The 16,593-nt window shown below is 57.0% G+C and overlaps 1 protein-coding gene and 1 long non-coding RNA gene across 3 annotated transcripts; both read right to left on the bottom strand.

Annotated features, from left to right (window-relative positions):
• Positions 1–364: 364 nt before the first annotated feature.
• Positions 365–9,415, bottom strand: LOC137150234 (cytoskeleton-associated protein 2-like). 2 transcript variants are annotated; one of them, XM_067544015.1, is made up of 7 exons: positions 9,373–9,415; positions 8,103–8,164; positions 4,553–5,151; positions 3,640–3,847; positions 2,878–3,015; positions 1,944–2,013; positions 365–895 (listed from the first exon to the last, which is right to left on the bottom strand). In XM_067544015.1, the coding sequence occupies exons 2-7, from the start codon at positions 8,103–8,105 to the stop codon at positions 816–818; spliced, it is 1,098 nt and encodes a 365-aa protein (XP_067400116.1). In that variant the 5' UTR covers positions 8,106–8,164; positions 9,373–9,415; the 3' UTR covers positions 365–815. The 2 variants fall into 2 exon arrangements, with proteins under 2 accessions (XP_067400116.1, XP_067400115.1); XM_067544014.1 differs by having other exon boundaries at positions 9,302–9,413.
• Positions 9,416–12,826: 3,411 nt separating this feature from the next.
• LOC137150233 (uncharacterized) lies at positions 12,827–13,664 on the bottom strand. The gene is made up of 2 exons (XR_010918937.1): positions 13,459–13,664; positions 12,827–13,144 (listed from the first exon to the last, which is right to left on the bottom strand). It is a non-coding gene; the product is annotated as an uncharacterized lncRNA (long non-coding RNA).
• Positions 13,665–16,593: the final 2,929 nt, after the last annotated feature.

The following is a 16,593-nucleotide window of genomic DNA, read 5'->3' as shown; positions in this document are numbered from 1 at the left end:
TGGAAAAGGCCAATTTGACAAAACAGAAATATATCATAGGAGTCACCAGGTTCGCTGAAAGAGAAAAGCTGAAATGAAGTACTTGGATCATATAAATTTCTATTAGACTTATACTATAGAGAATGTGAAACTTAAATATATGATAAAGAGAAGCTCTTCAACAAGATCATTTAACTGTTTCCTAAACAAACATTCCATTGGGCATTTTGACTTTTGTTCCAAATCAGGCCAAAAGGAGGTTTCCATCAGCTCTACTTACTGAAGCTTCTTTCCCACACAGGTACTTGAGATTGATCAAGTCACCCCTTTGCCTTCCCTTTCATAAGTTAAATACGCTGCGCTCCTCCAGTCCAGCTTAGCCCAGTTTCTACCACAGTGCAGATCTTTATTAAAGAGTTGAGTACAGGTTACATAAAACATGCATTTGCAAACAAGTTGGGTGACAGACGATAGATGTAAAAAAACCTAGAAGAGAGGAGCAACGCTGGCAGCTTTGGAAGACCGGTTTTCTGCTCCAAATGTAAAAGATGATGGACATTTAGATCCGCAGCCCTTTTGTGGGGGGGTTACAGCTCGTCCTAGTTCAGTCCCCTCCCAGCCGTGGAACATCTCTTTAGGGTTCCAGTTCACTGGACTCCCTACAAGGGTCCTCGCCGGCTCCTGCGTTGTTTGCTGCTTTGAGGGGGCTGTATGTGACAGAGGCTGAAGACATAGCCCTGGAAGCTTCCAAATGCAGACCGGACGGAGATCTCCGCTGACAAGCGTTTGGGATGGAGAGATCAGCCAGGACGGATGGAGCCAGGGCCACAACAGGTTCACTTTGCAGCCCGGGAAGGTAGGTGTGGGACAGGGCATGGCTGCTTGGCCGGTCGCTTCCACACACTGACCTGCAGTGCTAGAGACAGAGGGAACAGGGATCACGGCACCGTTCAGCCGTCAGTTCACACACCTCTCGGGATAAGCATCCTGCATCTGCTGCTTGTCTCTCCCAGTTGCCTAGATGCACACAGGCGAGCTGCCGTCCCACCCCACCCAGTGACACCGCATCATGGCCACCCCAGCCTGCCCTTTAGGAACCCCCACAGTCCCTCGTTAGCTGTGGAACTCAGTCACCCATGCAGAGGTGGAGCCCATGGGGAAGTGGGGGGGAGAAGGGGAGAACCACCACCGTGAGCTGGAATCCCCTCCTCCCCTCCCCCTCTGGAAGGTAAGCGGGCTGGCTGAGGACTAAGATAAGCATTAGAGACCCTAACAAGGGCTTTTTTGCCGGGCACAGCTCTGTCTGGTCGTTTGCACCCCACACATGGACGGGGGTGCTGCCAGCCCTGCCCATGTCAGCATCACTGCAGTGCTGGGACAGAGTTGCACTAGCATTGCCAACTCACACACAGGCCTTTTCCAGCCTGCCCAGGAAGAGCGCCAGCCAGGCCGCGGTGGCGTATTCAGCGATCAGGACTCTCAGCTGCAAGAGTGCTGCACCTCCAGCAGCACAGAGCCCCAGTGCCCGGCCCCAGGGCAGCATGGACTGGAAGCACCATGCACCCTCCACACACAGCGCAGCACCTCTTAGCAACACCCCTACTGAGCCCCCAGCCTGCTCCCTGCAGCACACTGAGGCCAACTGTTCCTTAGTGCCACACTGGGGCCACCGCTGTCGCCCAGGCACCATCATAGTAGAGGGGGTCAGGCAGGGCTTGCACAGTCACTTAATGCAAGGACGGACCTGCCACCATCCTGCTTCGGTGCCTGGGCTCTGTTGGGAGCCACAGCATGGATCCCTTGACCTGAAGAGACCTTTAATCATCATCTCAACCCAGCCCAGTGATCCCCATGAAGTGGCGCCCCCTAGACCCTGTGATGGGATTCAGACCCTAAGGCAGGAAAACTCCGGACTCCCCATCCACCCATTCCCGGGGCCCAGCTCAGCCCTGGGGTTCCCTTACCAGATGTGTGCAGGGCTCTCTTCCCATTGTCCACAGCCCCCGCTGATTGGCACTGCTCATCCGCTAGAGGCTGGGGAGACAAATGACACGGGTGAGATCCAACAGCCCACTTACGGGGCTCACCCCCGGCTTCGGCCTATTCTCCACAGGCTGTCCCATCCCGCTGCCGGCTCGGGGTGTGGTCTTTAGAAGAAGACAAGGTAGTTACCCCGAGACCAGGCCTAGGGTGGATGTAGTTAATCCAGGACAAAGGTGCCTTGTCCTGGAATAGTGTCTTCCCCTTGCTGGATGGTAGTATGTTACACCAATGTGAAGCACCTTGATACCCGTCTAACCCCAGCTACCCAAAGGGAGGCCTTGTGGCTAGAGCACTGGACTGAGACTCGGGGGCCCCTGGGGTTGATTCCAGCTCTGCTGGGGGACCTGGGGCAAGTCGCTTTGCATGCTGGTGCCTCAGTGTTCCCAGCTGTAAAATGGGAGGGGGACACTGACTTCCTTGGCAAAGCACTTTGAGATCAACTCATGAAAAGCACTAGCAGGTGGGGTCGGAGGTTTCTGCAAGAGGGGCACACAGCATTTTGCATTTCCCCACAGAAGAGCAAACCCAGGCTGCAGAGCCGTGGCATTGCCCCAGGCTCCAAGTTTATCCCCGAGTTTCCTTCCCGAAAGCCTAGAGCCGCCAGCCCTGAGAAGGGGCTGAGTTAGGCTGTGGAGCCGCCCCTTTGGTTGCCAGCAGATTTCAAACCAGGAAAAAGACGCCAGGGGAGCCGTCTCAGGAACCCTATGAGCAAGAAGCCAGCCCAGACCTGCGACACAGGCTCTACCTCAGCCTCTCTAGCAGCCCCCCAGATTCCAAGCCAGTCACAGCATTGATGTGGATTTGGAGGGGGCGCGGGGGAAGCGGGGGTTCTGTGGCAGCATGAAGGAGCCTCACCTGGGTCCCCTTGCCAGCAGGATGGGTGTTTCCAGCAGCCCCTGCTGGCTGTTGGAGATGGTTCCGGTGCTCCACCAAGGCCTGGGCCCCCTGAGTCGTTGGGTCCCCTGGCGCTACCACCTCCTCCCTGTGAGCGCCCTGTGGGGAAGAGAGATGGGAGCAGAGTTAGTGGCAGCCTGGCACACCTCTCTAGCAGGGAAAGGGTTCTTGCCCCTTTAGCCTGCCACCCCCCTCCCCTCCCAGCACAGCCCAAAACCACAGCATGGGCCCCTCCCCCATCTCACACAGCCCAGCCCAGCCCTCCTCCACCCTAGTACAAACCCCTCCCCCCCATCCGAGCCCCCAGGACTCAACACAGCCTCCCAACGAATTCTGCTGTCCCCACACCAGGACCTTCTCCACAGACTCAGCACAGCCTGCTCCCCCGCCCAGGTATTTCCTTGTGCTGCTACCCCCTCCTTCAAATCCTGACCACTCACCCCAGTGTCAACTGCTAGAGCCACGATCCCTGCCCTCAACCCCCCAACCCAGACAGCTTCCCACTAGCTGTGCTGTCAGCAGGGCTGCACCCCTCCCCCTCCACCCCCCAGGACTTCCCCACAGCATATTGGAGGGGTCAGTTCAGGCCACGGGAGACACCCCGCAGCCAGACGCCACCTCCCCCCACCACTGCTCCAGGACTAGCAGGACTTCCTCCCGCACCAAAATCCCCCTCCAGTTTATTCCTCCCCAGCTGCATCCAGCTGGGCAAGGAAGGGATACCCCGCCGGCTGGGCTGGGCTGCTCCGAAATCGCCAGGCTGCCCTGGTCCGGCTCCAATCTGGTCTCCTCTTCATCCGGTATGGTGGTCCAGGAGGACTGGGCAGGGGGTTCTTTGGACAAGAATCTCCTGGGCGGGGCAGTGACCAGGACAAACGGGGGTCTCTTCAGCACCTTGCCCTTGGCAGCTTGCCATTCTGCCAGCTGGACCCTGGGGGCACAGACAGTCGAGGGCTTAGCACCCACCCCAGCACACCCCAGCCTCCAGAAAGCATGGCGTGACGGTAAAAACATCTCCCCAGACACAGACCCTCCCCTTAACTCGGCTCCCTTTTGAGATGCAAACCCCAACACAGGAGAGCACAGGATATTTTGCGGGAGGCTCTCTCTCAGGAGCCCCGGACCAAATGACTCCAAATTCAGGCCGAGGAGTCTCTTTGTCCCTGCAAAGCTGCCCCCTCATTTCAAGGGGAGGGCACCGCAAGGTGGGCCTAGGGAGGCCTAAAACAGTGGTGGTTTTAATTCAGAAGCTCGAGATCTAGACTGCCCCCCCAGCACCTGCTCCCTTAGTGCAAGCTGGGGGGTTACAGGAGCCCCCTCAACCCCACCGTTCATTTGAGGGGTACATGCTTCCCTTAGAGGAACTGGGCCCAGCTGGATGCCGTGGGAGGACAACACATTGGGCTGGGACTCGGGAAATGCCATAACTGCTGGGGTAAATAGCAGGGGTGGGAGGAGGAGGGGCCCTTTGCTGCCAAACCTGCTTCTCTGGGGAGGGGCACTAAGAGAGGGGATCATGACTGCTGCCAGGAGGAGCCGCCCCCCTCCCCCCAGCCATTACCCCTGCCACTCGGGCATCGGAAGTTAGAGGGGCCTTGGTGCCAGGGCAGTACGAAGCAGGCAGGGCCCCACTCACCTCCGGGCTTCGACGGCCTCTTTGATCAGAGCGAGCTTGCGCCTGCTGGTGGGTTTGGGTTCCCGGGTGGCCGAACGGGGTGGCTCGAATGGCATCGCTGCCCTGGGCGAAGGGACAGGTCTCGCTCCACTGAGAGCTGGCTTGGCCGGTCGGATCCTGCTCCCCCCGAGCTGGGCCTGCTCCGTGGCACGGCCTGTTCTCAGAGTGGCGCTGGCCAGCCAGACCCTGGCAGAAGCCCCGTGGGAGGCGATGGTGTTGGGAGAGGCCATCGCAGGCTGGCGGGCAACGCCCAGGCTGGCCTCCCCAGGCAGGCTCCGGTGGAAGGAGCAGGTCTTGGAGGGCACAGGCCTGCCCAAGTAATAGCCCAGGGGAGACTTCCCGGCCACCAAGGTGAAGCCGAGGCCCAGCCGCTCAGCTATGCTCTGCTTCTCCTTCTGGCTCCTCAGGGGCTTCCGGAGAGACGCCGGCCGTGCCCTCATCTCGCTAGCCCTGACCGGGCTACTGGGATCTTCCCACCAGCCACCAGTGCCAGCCACGGCCTTCAGCGGTGAGATCCTGGAAAGCGGGAAGCTGCACCGGGAGGCGGCATCTCTCCGGGTCTGGAAAATAAAAGGGGGACCCATCTCAGAGCTCAGCCATTCACACTTGGGACTGGGAGTGACGGGATGGCCCCAGATGGTGCATCGGCCACGGGGATAGAACCCATCGCCTCTGGATCTCGAGCAGGGAAACTTAGGCCGAGGCTCACAAACATCCCTGGTGACACTGGGTCAAATGTGCATGAAGGAAAGAAATTCCCTCTCACACCCAGCTACGTGGCCCTTCCTGTGAGAGACTCCAAAAATCCCAGCCACACGGCACACCTGGGGCGCAAACGGCACGGGCCGGCACAGCAGTTGGGAGTTATTCAGATCCTTCCTGCTGGCCTCTCCATTATGGTTCTCCATGAGCTGGGAAGTGGAGCTGGCCAACTATTTTCTTTATTCATAGGCAGTTCCGGGGGAGGGAGGGGGGAGGAAGAAGAAGAAGAAGAGATAAATTTAATTTGACCCAAATAAAAAATTCCACTTTATTTAAGGTCAATTAACTGGTTTCAATTTCAGATATTTCTACCCCTTGGATTTAAAAAAAAAAAAAAAAAAATTCAAACAAAGAAGAAAACCCAAGGAAATATTGAAGTGAAAAGATTTCAAAAGTTAGAAGTGAGGGTTGGCATATTTTTGGTTGCTCTTTGTCAACCAAAACAACTGGGCAAACCAGCATGACTTTGCTAAACATCTTGAGTTCCAGAGGGGTAGCCGTGTTAGTCTGGTTTTAGCAGACCAGCGAGAGTCCTGTGGCACCTTAAAGACTAACAAATTTATTTGGGCATAAGCTTTTGTGGGCAGAAACCCACTTCGTCGGATGCATCTTGGTCTTGCTAAATCTGGGCATTTTTCCACCCAAAATGTTTTGGCCAAATAAAACGCCCACAAAAAACACTCCCCCCCCAAACAAACACGTCACCCCAACACTTCTATCAAGCAGCCGCAGGCAAGGCAAGGCAAATGTCGCCGGGCTGCATCGAGGCAGGCAAGATTAAACGGGATTTCATAGCAGCGTTGGGTTTGGAAAGTCATCAAGTCCCACCCCCCCTGTTGAGGCAGGGCCAATAAACCTAGACCATCCCTGACAGGTGATTGTCCAGTCTGTTCTTAAAACCCTCCCCTGAGTTGGATTCCACAGCCTCCCTTGGAAGCCTACTCCAGAGCTCAGCGGCCCTTACAGTTCAAGCGCTCTCTTGCAGCGGAGCGGAGCCCAACAAACGTGCCTGCCTCAGTGTCTCTTTTCTCAGGCAGCCCCAAGGCGCCCCTTCAGGCTCTCTTGCTTCAATACCGCTCCTTGGGGGCAGTTGGTTATTAAACCCATAGTGCAAATCAGTCCATAGCAAGAAGAGTCCCACCACAGTCCATAAAGCTGTGCTCTTGCCAGCAGGTGCCCCACCAGCCATGCTGCTGGGAGTCCTTTCATACCAAACCCCCGTGTCTTCTGCCACACTAGGCTCCTCGTCGGTCTTTTGTCCCTCTGCCACGATGGCCATCCCAGTCTTCCAGCCACAGTGCAGCCCTGCTCTGCTCTTCCCACTGGGAACCCCTCCAGCCACTCGACCGGGACATTATCCCTGCCAGGGGAACAGCCCTCACTCACTCCACCGGCCCGCTCCCTGTTCCCTTGGATCCAGCTTGCTAGTGCCGAGATCAGCAGCTGAACCCCTCTACTGCTCCGCGGCAGTTTAGAGCCAGTAGACAAGTCCCTCTGCTGCTGCTCCAGCCCTGTTCTGGCTTGGCAGGTCGGCCTGCAAAGCAAACCCCTTTTGCCAGCCTCCTTGCCTTCAGCCACCCCCAGGAGACACCTTTGGGCTGAGGCAGCTCTCACCTGTCCCTTTTCCTGACCAACTCCTGCTGCCTCTGACTGACCCGGGGTCCCTCTCGCCCCAGAACTCTGATTTGCCATTACCCTTTATGGCCCCAGCTGCTGCCCCGCCCTCTTAAACGGCCACATGAGTGGGAGCCCCTCTTCTAGCCCAGGGCAGCTGGATCTGCTTCACTTACAAGGGCCAGCCACCCTGTGACCCCAACCTAAATCCCCAGTGCTGCAAACCAACCTTCTTGGCCCGCCCTCGGTGGCCCTGGAGAACAATTAATCCCCAGCCTTGGAACAACCTTGTACCCTTGAAGACTTGCATCCCCCCCACCCCTTCCCTAGACTAAACACACCCAGTTCCTTCCATCTGGGACACATGTTCCAAGCCGCTGATCATTTTTTCGTAGCTCTGCTCTGGACTCTCTCCAATTTGTCCACACTTTCTTGAGGTGTAGCACCCAGAACTGGACACAGGACTCCCGCTGAGGCCTCGCCACGCCACGCCACACCAAGCAGAGCAGAAATTACCTCCCCTGTTTTACGTATACCACTCCGGACCAACACTGCGACACCAGATGCTACAACCAGCTGGCATGCCTGTTAGTTCAGGCCTCACCAGTCTGTCACTGTGTGCACAGCACCTAGTGGCCAGGTGTGGCCAAACTAACTGATCCTCGGAGCCGCATACAACAATCTTCAGAAGTTTGAGAGTCAGGACATACCTGCTGAGCCTCAGGGCTTCAGCCCTGTGGTGGGGCTTGAGGTTTCTGCCCCACGGGGCGTGCCTGCTGAAGCCCTGAGCCCCAGCAGGCGCCTCCCACAGGGCAGAAGTCCTGAGACCTTCCACTCCCCCGCCCTGGCAGCACGGAAGCCCCAGCAGGTGTACCCCTGGGGGAGAAGCTCTGAGCCTGGTAGGTATCTCCTTGCAGGGCAGAAGCCTCTTGCCCTACCACCCACTGCAGGGCAGAAGTCTTACATTCCCCACCCCAGTCTGGTACACGGCGTAGAGGGTGGGGGCATAGGGGGCTCTGCATGCCACACTTTAACTGTAAAAGAGCCTCATGCAGCTCCCAAGCCCCAGTTTGGCCACCCCTGCCTAGCCCATTGGCAGCCTTTCCCACCCTAGACAGCCCAACGGGCAGCTTACCATTTCCCTCTGCAGCTTCCCAGACCCGTGGCTGGAGGGCAATGCTCAGTCACTGCCGCTGGCTTTGGGAAGAGAAGAACCATGTTAGCTCATGCCAGGGCCCTGCAGCTCCAGCCGCAGGAATACAACCTGGAGCTAGGATATAGGGGCCTCTTTCCCATTAGTTCATCCCCAGCTGTTGGGGGAGGCATCAGCATTGGCTACATTGCACCCACACCCAGCTGATTTTCACAGGCATAGAGCACTCACAGCAATAGACCAAGTCAAGGGGTACACTGGGTCACCCTCCCCTAGGATCCTGCCTGCAGGCCAAGACAGCCACGCTCCAGGAACCACAGAGGTAAGGCAGCCTACCCACCTCCAGGGGTAGGGGAGAGGACTGTGGCTGGGGGTCCATGGGGGCTAGACAGAGGGCTGGGATAGAGGGATCAAGGTTTGCAAAGGGATGTGTGGCCTGGGGGAGGAGGGGAAGAATCAGGCTTTGCAGGAGTGCACAGGCTGGGCTAGGAGAGCAGGGGAAAGCAGGGTAAGCAGGGGGGCAGCCCCCAGGGGCTCCAAACTGCTCTCCCAGAGCCCTCCAAGCCTCATTATCCACTCAGGAAGGTTTTACCTCAGGCCTCTTTGCAGCCAAACCAGCTGGCACAAGAAGCCACCCAGACATACCTGGGCATACCCAATATGCAGCAACAGCTTCCCACAAGGTGGCCCACCCAAAAGCTGCTGGGATGCCTACCCACAATGCACCACGCCTTCTCCAGTGCAGCACGAGCCCAGTGCGCTAGCACAAACGCCCCAGGGTGAACACCCTCTTCCCACATTTCTGCTTGTAGGTGCCCCCTGCAAAGCTCTTTCCCCAGGACAACTCTCTAGCACACAGAAGAGAGGCATCAGGCACTTTGCATTAAGCAGGAGTCACAACATTCCACCCCCCTCCTTCCTGGGGGCAGGCAAAGGGGCTAGCCTCAGGGGAGGCAGATTGTCTAGGGTGGGGCAACCCCTGTAATTTGTTCCCTCTGCCCTAGATTAGGGGAGACTGCATTACACCCAGCTAGCCAGAGTCTCCTTTTGTAATAGCTAGGAGCCATCTAAGCAGAGCAAGGATAGGGTAAGTAAGTGCCTCCTTGCAAGCCCAGATAAACATATCTCCCATCCCCTTTGAGCCAATCAGCCAGCCCATTGGGGCTGCAAAACCACAATACCTTAAACAAGCTCATAAAAACCAAGGAACCGCCCAACAATCAATAGCCTAGGACCTACAACAAACACACACCCATCCAAATCCTTCCCTGCCTCTTACCAACCTCCCACACTCTCAACTGCCTGCTGCCCACCTTGCTATTTCTCTAACCACCCAGCCAATCAGCATCAGTATTCTTTGATCAACAAGGATTTGAGGACTCACCTAACTACCCCAACACCACACTGGCTGGGTGGCTAGCTCCACCCCCTTGGAAGGTGGGGTCTGGCAGGGCAATGCCACTTTATATATATCTGTATAGGACATGAAGTGTCCCTATCCTCCTGGGGATGTTTAGAATGATCCTGGTTTTCTGGGTCTAGTCTTGGAGGGGAAATGTAACTAGGGTTTCTTCAATAGAAATAAAATGCTAGCCCTGATCTCTTGGGCCTTGCATATGAGTGGACAAACTTTCTGTGGGGCCATAGATCCATCCTCCCAGTTGTCCCCATCTCAGAGTCAACTCCACCTCCAGGGAAAGCAGATGGAGTGGATCTGGGATTTAGAATACCTGTGGGTTTCCATCTAGACCCTGGAGCAGGTGGCACTTTCTTCCAAACGTGCTGACTTTTCAATGCGTGTCTGTAGACCTTCCAGCGAGTACGATGTCGGAAGGGGACTCGGGACACCCGGGGTCTATCGCCAGCTCTACCACCGAGTTGCTGGGTGACCCTTCCCTTCTCACCCTTTGACTATTAAATTGTAAACACTTTGGGGCAGGGACAGTCTTTCACTGTGTCTCCCCAGCACCTGGCACAATGGGGCCCTGACCTTGGTTGGTCCTTCAGGTTCTACTGTAGAAAATCAAATCCACTAGCTACGTGAATGGTCCCATCTCCTTGCCGCAGGCAGCACATTTCAGAGAGAGTTCTAGCAAGCTGGAAAGCATTGGTTGGTGCACTCTGCAGTCACAAAACACAAGTTGCTGCAAAATAGGCATGAACCAGCTCTAGCTCCAGGACTAGGCCTAGGACTCCTGGGTTCCAATCCTGGCCCTACCTGACTCCCTCTGTGACACACACTCACCTCAGCTTTCTGGATTAAACAGTGAGAATTTACCCAGCGTGAGGGGCCTTACCAATTAAAACCACATGAAGGCTAATGGGTTCACTCCACCCAGTCCAGTTGCATGGGATCCCACAGGCATAGGCTCTCACCCCTCAGGGAAGATGATGCCCCCCCCTTGTGCTGCTAAGCAAGCATACACCCTAAATAGCCCTGGGGGAGGGATCTGTTGCAGTTCCTCATTTGGGTACTGAAAGAGTTAACCTCTCCCACTCCTAAACTGAGTTACAGGGTCTCTGATTTAACTTCCTCCAGCCCCTTAAATCATCTCTGTGCTGTTCTCTAACAGCCTCTCTCAGGCATAGAGAAACAGCCTACATCTGAGGAGAGACTGGCTCCTTGCTCTTCCAGCATCGAGATCCGAGTGCAAACAGCTGCTGTGGAGGGATGAAGGAGCTTTTACAGCACAGGGTGTGGGGATACGCGTTTCTAGGGTTAATTTTGGTCCTGGATCAAAACAAAGAAACCTTCCACTGTGGATCTGAACTGGAATCAAAGTCAGTCTCTCCCCCTTGGGAAGAGAACAGCTAGCTTGGAAAAAGGGACGTGGGGGCCATGCTGTTTCCACCCCTCTAAACATTAAGCTAAAATTCTTCCCCTAATCAAGTCAGCACTGATCGAGCTACAGCAATAATAGCCCAGTAACACAATCACACCTGCAGCTTGGTGGGTGCGTTCAGCCCTCCTGCTTTGGCCCCCGCTGCACTCAAATGGGGGCCCTCTCCTTTGTAATGGCTAATAGAAGAGGGGTGCTGAGCACGTGCCCTGCAGAGAGCTGGATCTCTGGAAATCAAGCTCTGCTCTCAGCTGGCAAGTCTACCCTTCCCCCTAACGCCTTGTTTGGCTGAGGGTGGAGAGAAAAGCCACTGCTGCCTCCTGCATTAACGGATGACTAGTGGAAAGAGTGTACTAGTGGAAAGAGTGGATTCTCTGTAACTTGAAGTCTTTCAACCCTGATTTGAGAACTGCCATAACTCAGCTGGTGGTTAGGGGTCTATTACAGGAGTCCGTGGGTGAACTTCTGGGGCCTGCAACATGCAGGAGGTCAGAAGAGGTGATCACGATGGTCCCTTCTGACCTCAAAGTCTACAAGACCCTGCCACACCCCAGGAGTCCTACATCCTATAGGCTACTGATGACTAGCTGAGGAGCAGTGCTTCCCTTGTTACTGCTGGCACACCTGATAGCACAGCCAGTGAGGCCAGCAGCTGCTTCTGGGGTGGAGCTGCTGTTTAGTACAGAAGGTCTCCACATGCAACTGAAACAGCACAAGGGAGAGGAATGTTGCCCTGGGGTTAATTCTCTGCTGCTGGGGCAAAGCAGCAGGGTATGGCAAAGCTGCCACACCCGAGCAGATAAACAGGTGGAGGGGGGGATGTCTCCACTCTACCTCAGTAGGGGGCATCTTAAAAGACAGCCCAGTGTGCTCAGTCCCAGCCTAAGGGAAAGGGGAATACATAGACAATACCCCCACCCACAGCAAGCCACCACCCCAGCCACAAGAGCAGCCCATTAAGAATGAAGCAGTCTCAAGTGGATCCTTCCCCCACATCCTTCTCACTGCTGGGGGCTGAAGGCACTTGATGCCACCTCTGGCCCTTTTCATCTGATCCCCACACCTTGCAGGACAGCCTTTCCTGACTGGATTCTCCACTAAAGAGGAGAATGTCTGTGGGGGGAGCCAGTTGGAGGCTAAAAAAGGCTTATCTTGCATAGGGTGTAGTGGCACCAGTTCTCAGCCTGCTAGAGAGATGTTCAGAGCTAGAGAGACTGTCAGATGCCCGGGCTGGCCCAACATTTTAAATAGTGACACCAGAGGTAGGGGGCAACAATCATTGCTGCAAATATAGGGAACCAGCGTACTAGAGAGAGAATATGACTGTCCACAGAGCAGCACTAGCCAGGCTGGCAATGGAAGCCAGGAGCCCTGTGCTCCAACAGCCACCTCACCCAGCACAGCAGCTACTTGGAGCTCTGCTGCTGCCTGTAATGATTAGGAGGTATGTCAGTCCCCATCCCCTCAGTTGTCTGAGGGCTGTATTCCTGGCAAACCCCCTCCTCTCTCACGGGAGCTAGTACTCTGATTTTAAGGTACCTGCACCCCTCCCTCCCCCTGCAGGGCAGCTGAACCCCCAGGGAACAGGCCAGAGCTAAGAACAAAAGATCAAAGGGACAGTGCAAGTTAGAGACAAAGCATGAATGCAGAGGAGTTGAAAATCTAGGAGCAGCCTGGGGCTGCTTGTCCTCTTGCCCATGGCCATTTCCCCCTTGATTTCAAGCTCTGGACAGGCACAGATTAGAGGGTACAAGCCCACCCTCCCCACAAAGGGGAAGGAGTCAGTGTAGACGTAACCCATTTGACTCAGTGCAGGGACTATGCAGCAGGGCAGGGGTCGGGGAAGAAGAGGCACAGATTCAAAGCTAAGCGTCTCCAGGAGGGTTTATTGTAACAGATTTAAGTCACCCCAACACGGCAGCAACACTGCTGCCGCGCCACCGCGGGTGACGGAATAAGTTAGCAGCCCAAGGGACCGAGCCAGTGTAGCCGGGGGGGGACGGGCAGGGGCGAGTCCTGCCAGGAGAGTCCAGCCGGGCAGGCCGCGAGGTCCCGCGCGGATCATCGTCCCAGCCCGCCGCTGCCCGCTCAGTCGCGCTTCTTGTAGCTCTCCAGGTGGGACAGGATCCAGCCCGGCGGCCCCAGGAGGGCCAAGAAGAAGACTCCGAAGCCGACGACGGTCTCCTGCGCAGGGGGAGGGAGACGGGGGTCAGGTGCGAGGGCAGCAGCGCGGCCAGCAGGGGCCCAGCTCCCACCCGCCGGCAGCGCGAAGCTACAGCCGGCCCCGGCCCCCCTTCCCCGGCCCGCGGGGCAGCACGAGGCGCAGGCCAGGCTGCTCCTCCCCCGCCCCCCCCGTCCTGGGGCTCGGCCGCGTTCTCAAGGCGGACGCGCTCCCAGCCCCGCGCACGGCTCTCTCGGGCCACGCCGGCTGGCCGCGAGGAGACAGCGCCGCGTCCGGCCCCGCCCCCACCGGGAAAAGCCGCCCCGCCCCCCCTCACCAGCGGCCCCACGTGGGTCTGCGGCGGGCCCGAATGCGCGGCGCGCGCGAGGGGCGCGAGGCGGGGGCGCAGCAGCGCGCGGAATAACGGCGACGCAGACATGATGGTGGCGGCGGGTGCGACACCGGTTCCCGGCCCTCTCACGTCCCAGGCAAGATGGTGACCGCGTCCAACCGGCACCGGAACTGACGACAGAAAAGAGCCGGAAATATAAAGGGCCAGAGTGGCCGGGGTTGGCTAGGCTAGTTCGGTGGGTGAGATGTCACTTCCGATAGGCGGAGCCATACGGGGACTAGCCCCGCCCACCAAATTGAGTAAAGCAAAAAATCCCTTCAGTGGGGCCACCGGACACCTGCGTTCCCGCCATGGTGGGGGGAGGGGGTGCCTCCCATGTCAACCCAGAGCTAGGGTGATCTTCCCCCACTACAGCCCCCCAAACCAATATGGGGGTTAGGGCACCCCCTGAACTGCATGGCTTCTCCCCAACCCCTCCCCCAAACCACAGGGACCCCCCCATGTCAGCCAGGGGCCAAGATAACTCCCTACATGGACCCCCCCATCCCACGAGGTAACTGCAGGGTCAGCAGATTCCCTGCACTCAACATGGTGCAGAGGCTGCCCACTGCACAAAGCCCCATCACGGCACTGGGGGCCTCACTCCGAACATGGGGCCCAGGATACCCCGGCCCCACTGCATGGCATTCCCATCACAGCATTTGGCCGGAGGGGGGCCCAGGCCCTATATGGCCTCCTGAGGCACCATAGCGTAGCACAACACCCCTCGCACAGTACTGGGCGGGGGTGTCTCCACACCCAACATGAGTCCCCAGGACATCTCCTGCTGCATGGTGTCCCCATCCTGTCCCACAGGGGCCGTAGGGCTTCTTACTCTGCACACTGCCCCTCATTCCAAACTGGGGTGCTGCCACACTTCATGCCCACAGCCTGCTTTCACGGTGCTCCTGGAAATGCACACGATGCTCCATCATACCTGGAGGTATGGGGCTGTTCCCTGTGTGGCATGAGGCCCTCTGTATTCTGGCATAGGGCTCAGTGCACCCCCACACTGCCCAATGCTAGGGTCATGCCATTACAACAGACAGGGGAGCCCAAGCCTGGGATATCAGGGGGCTGTATGTCGGGATTGACAGGCACCAGCAGAGCTGTATGTATGTAGGGGGAGCTGCAGGGGCTGCGGATTAGGTTTGAAGAATACCCCAAGCCTGGCTTTGCTGTACCCGCCTCTCACAGCGGTGCTGAGTCTGGGGACCGTCCTATCCCCTCCCTGCTGAAGGTGGGGAGGCTAATCCACACCATCCCCGAGGAAGTCTCCTCATAAAGGCTGGATGCAGCTGTGCCCTTGGCTATTTCTGGATTTCCAGCCTGGGGCCATTTCAGTTTGATTCTGTGGCACTGGGCCCCTTGATCTCTGTCCATCTCCCTCCTGGTACTTTCCACTGGCCTCTGTCTTTGCAGAGGACACATCAGGTGCCCACATTTCTTGGCACTGACCTGCGGATGCTGTGCTGGCAGTGTCAGTGTAAACATGGCCCAGCCCACAGGCAGCAAGCCCTGTGGAATTCCCCCTCTTCCCCCCCACGCTCTGCCAGAATTGCTGCAGCAGGCTGGATTAACAGTCCTTTGTTTTTCTCCAGGGGAAGGGCTAACGTCCCACCCTGCTGCCTCAAGGAAGCGCTAGGAAGGGGGGGGTGGATTCTAGGACATGGATGTCTGTCCAGAGCTATCTGGGTTGATTTCCCCTCAAATTCATGTTTTATGTGGGAGTCTGGAAAACAGCTGTGGGAAAGAGGAGATTGTCCTAATTTCCAAGCATCCAAAGCAGTGAGAGCTGTTGCCTACACAACTGTAACTAAGGATAACTGCCCACTCCTTCTGACCTTGTACCCCCTGGCCTCATCCCCCTCTCAGGGAAGGGGAAAGAACCCAGGAGTCCTGGCTCCCAGCCCCTGCTTCTCTAACCCACTTGGCCTACATATAATTAATTTATACAGCAATACAATCTGACTGGTGATACAGGTTTTGGTCGGTGTGTGTGTGTTTGCAGGGTGCTTGTCATGCATGTGTGTGTGCAGGGTGTGTATGTCCATATACTTGGGCAAGGGAGTTAGGCCAAGCTGCTCCTGGCTGCTAGTGCCTTGTGGCCGGGCTTATTGAGGGAGCAGCGACGGAGCAGGCCAGCAGAATGGCGAGGAAGGAAAGACAGATGTAGCCCTCCACTGGGAACTGGTCAGGAAGAGAGAAGAGAGCAAGGGGCAGGAAGAGCCACCACGGCTCAGGGGACTGGCACGGAAAGGTGCTGCTTGTTCTGTTCCCAGGGCCAATTTTCTGTTTGCTAAGAACTGAATTACCAAGAAGAAGGGGGTCAGGTGACTCGCCCTCAACATCGTGGACAGAGACAGGAACAGAATCCGGGAGTCCTGGCTCTCGGCACCCCCTGCTCTAACTATTACACTCCACTCCCCTCCCTGCTGCCCAGAACCTGGCTCTAACCACTAGACACTGCTTCCTTTCCTGTTTGGCCTTTCCCCTCAACATGCCCTGCAAGCATCGTGCTAATCTCTGGAGATGGCATCACACACAATGTGCCCATCTCTGAGAGTTACGCCCTGCCCCACGCCATCCACAGCCTGGACCTGGCTGGCCAAGACTCATCCCTTACCTCATGAAGATCCTGGCCGAGTATGGCTACACCTTCCCCACCACGGGGACAGGGGGCGGGGCGGGGCTCCTGGACACGAGAGCAGCTGGGTGGAGGAGAGAGACATACGTGATACCCGAGATGGCCTTTTGGGTCTGCGGGGCGCAGAGGGGGCGCTAGGGCTGCTGCAAGCAGGCAGGGTGCAATACCGCCTACTGCCACTGGATGGCGTGCCGGCCCTTGCAGCGCATGGGTTGTAGGGCGCAGAGAGAGTTCAGATTTCAGGTGAGCTTCGGGGCAGCCCCAGAGGGGGAGAACATAGGTCTGCACGTACTTCCTGCAGCCCCTGCACATGATTTGAGCCCCCACCAATGCTTTAAACTAGCCAGGGTTGTATTGTGGGGCATGGGGGCCTGCAGCTATCAGAATTCAAGGCCTCTCCCAGCACTTCTAGGGACACACTCCCATCCACGCCC

The sequence above is a fragment of the Emydura macquarii genome, unplaced genomic scaffold (assembly GCF_026122565.2).
Source record: "Emydura macquarii macquarii isolate MOO-44397 ecotype Brisbane River unplaced genomic scaffold, CSIRO-AGI_Emac_v2 contig_968, whole genome shotgun sequence".
NCBI lineage: Eukaryota > Metazoa > Chordata > Testudines > Chelidae > Emydura > Emydura macquarii.
The sequence above is the reverse complement of the archived record's forward strand: the minus strand, read 5'-3'. Positions and strand labels throughout refer to the sequence as shown.

Excerpts from the sequence above, each read along its gene's own strand:
- LOC137150234 (XM_067544015.1), bottom strand. Across the intron at positions 3,016-3,639 it reads AGCCCAGCCCAGCCGGCGGG|GGCGCTCACAGGGAGGAGGT; the intron begins GTATCCCTTCCT and ends TCTTCCCCACAG. Across the intron at positions 2,014-2,877 it reads CTGCTGGCAAGGGGACCCAG|CCTCTAGCGGATGAGCAGTG; the intron begins GTGAGGCTCCTT and ends TTGTCTCCCCAG.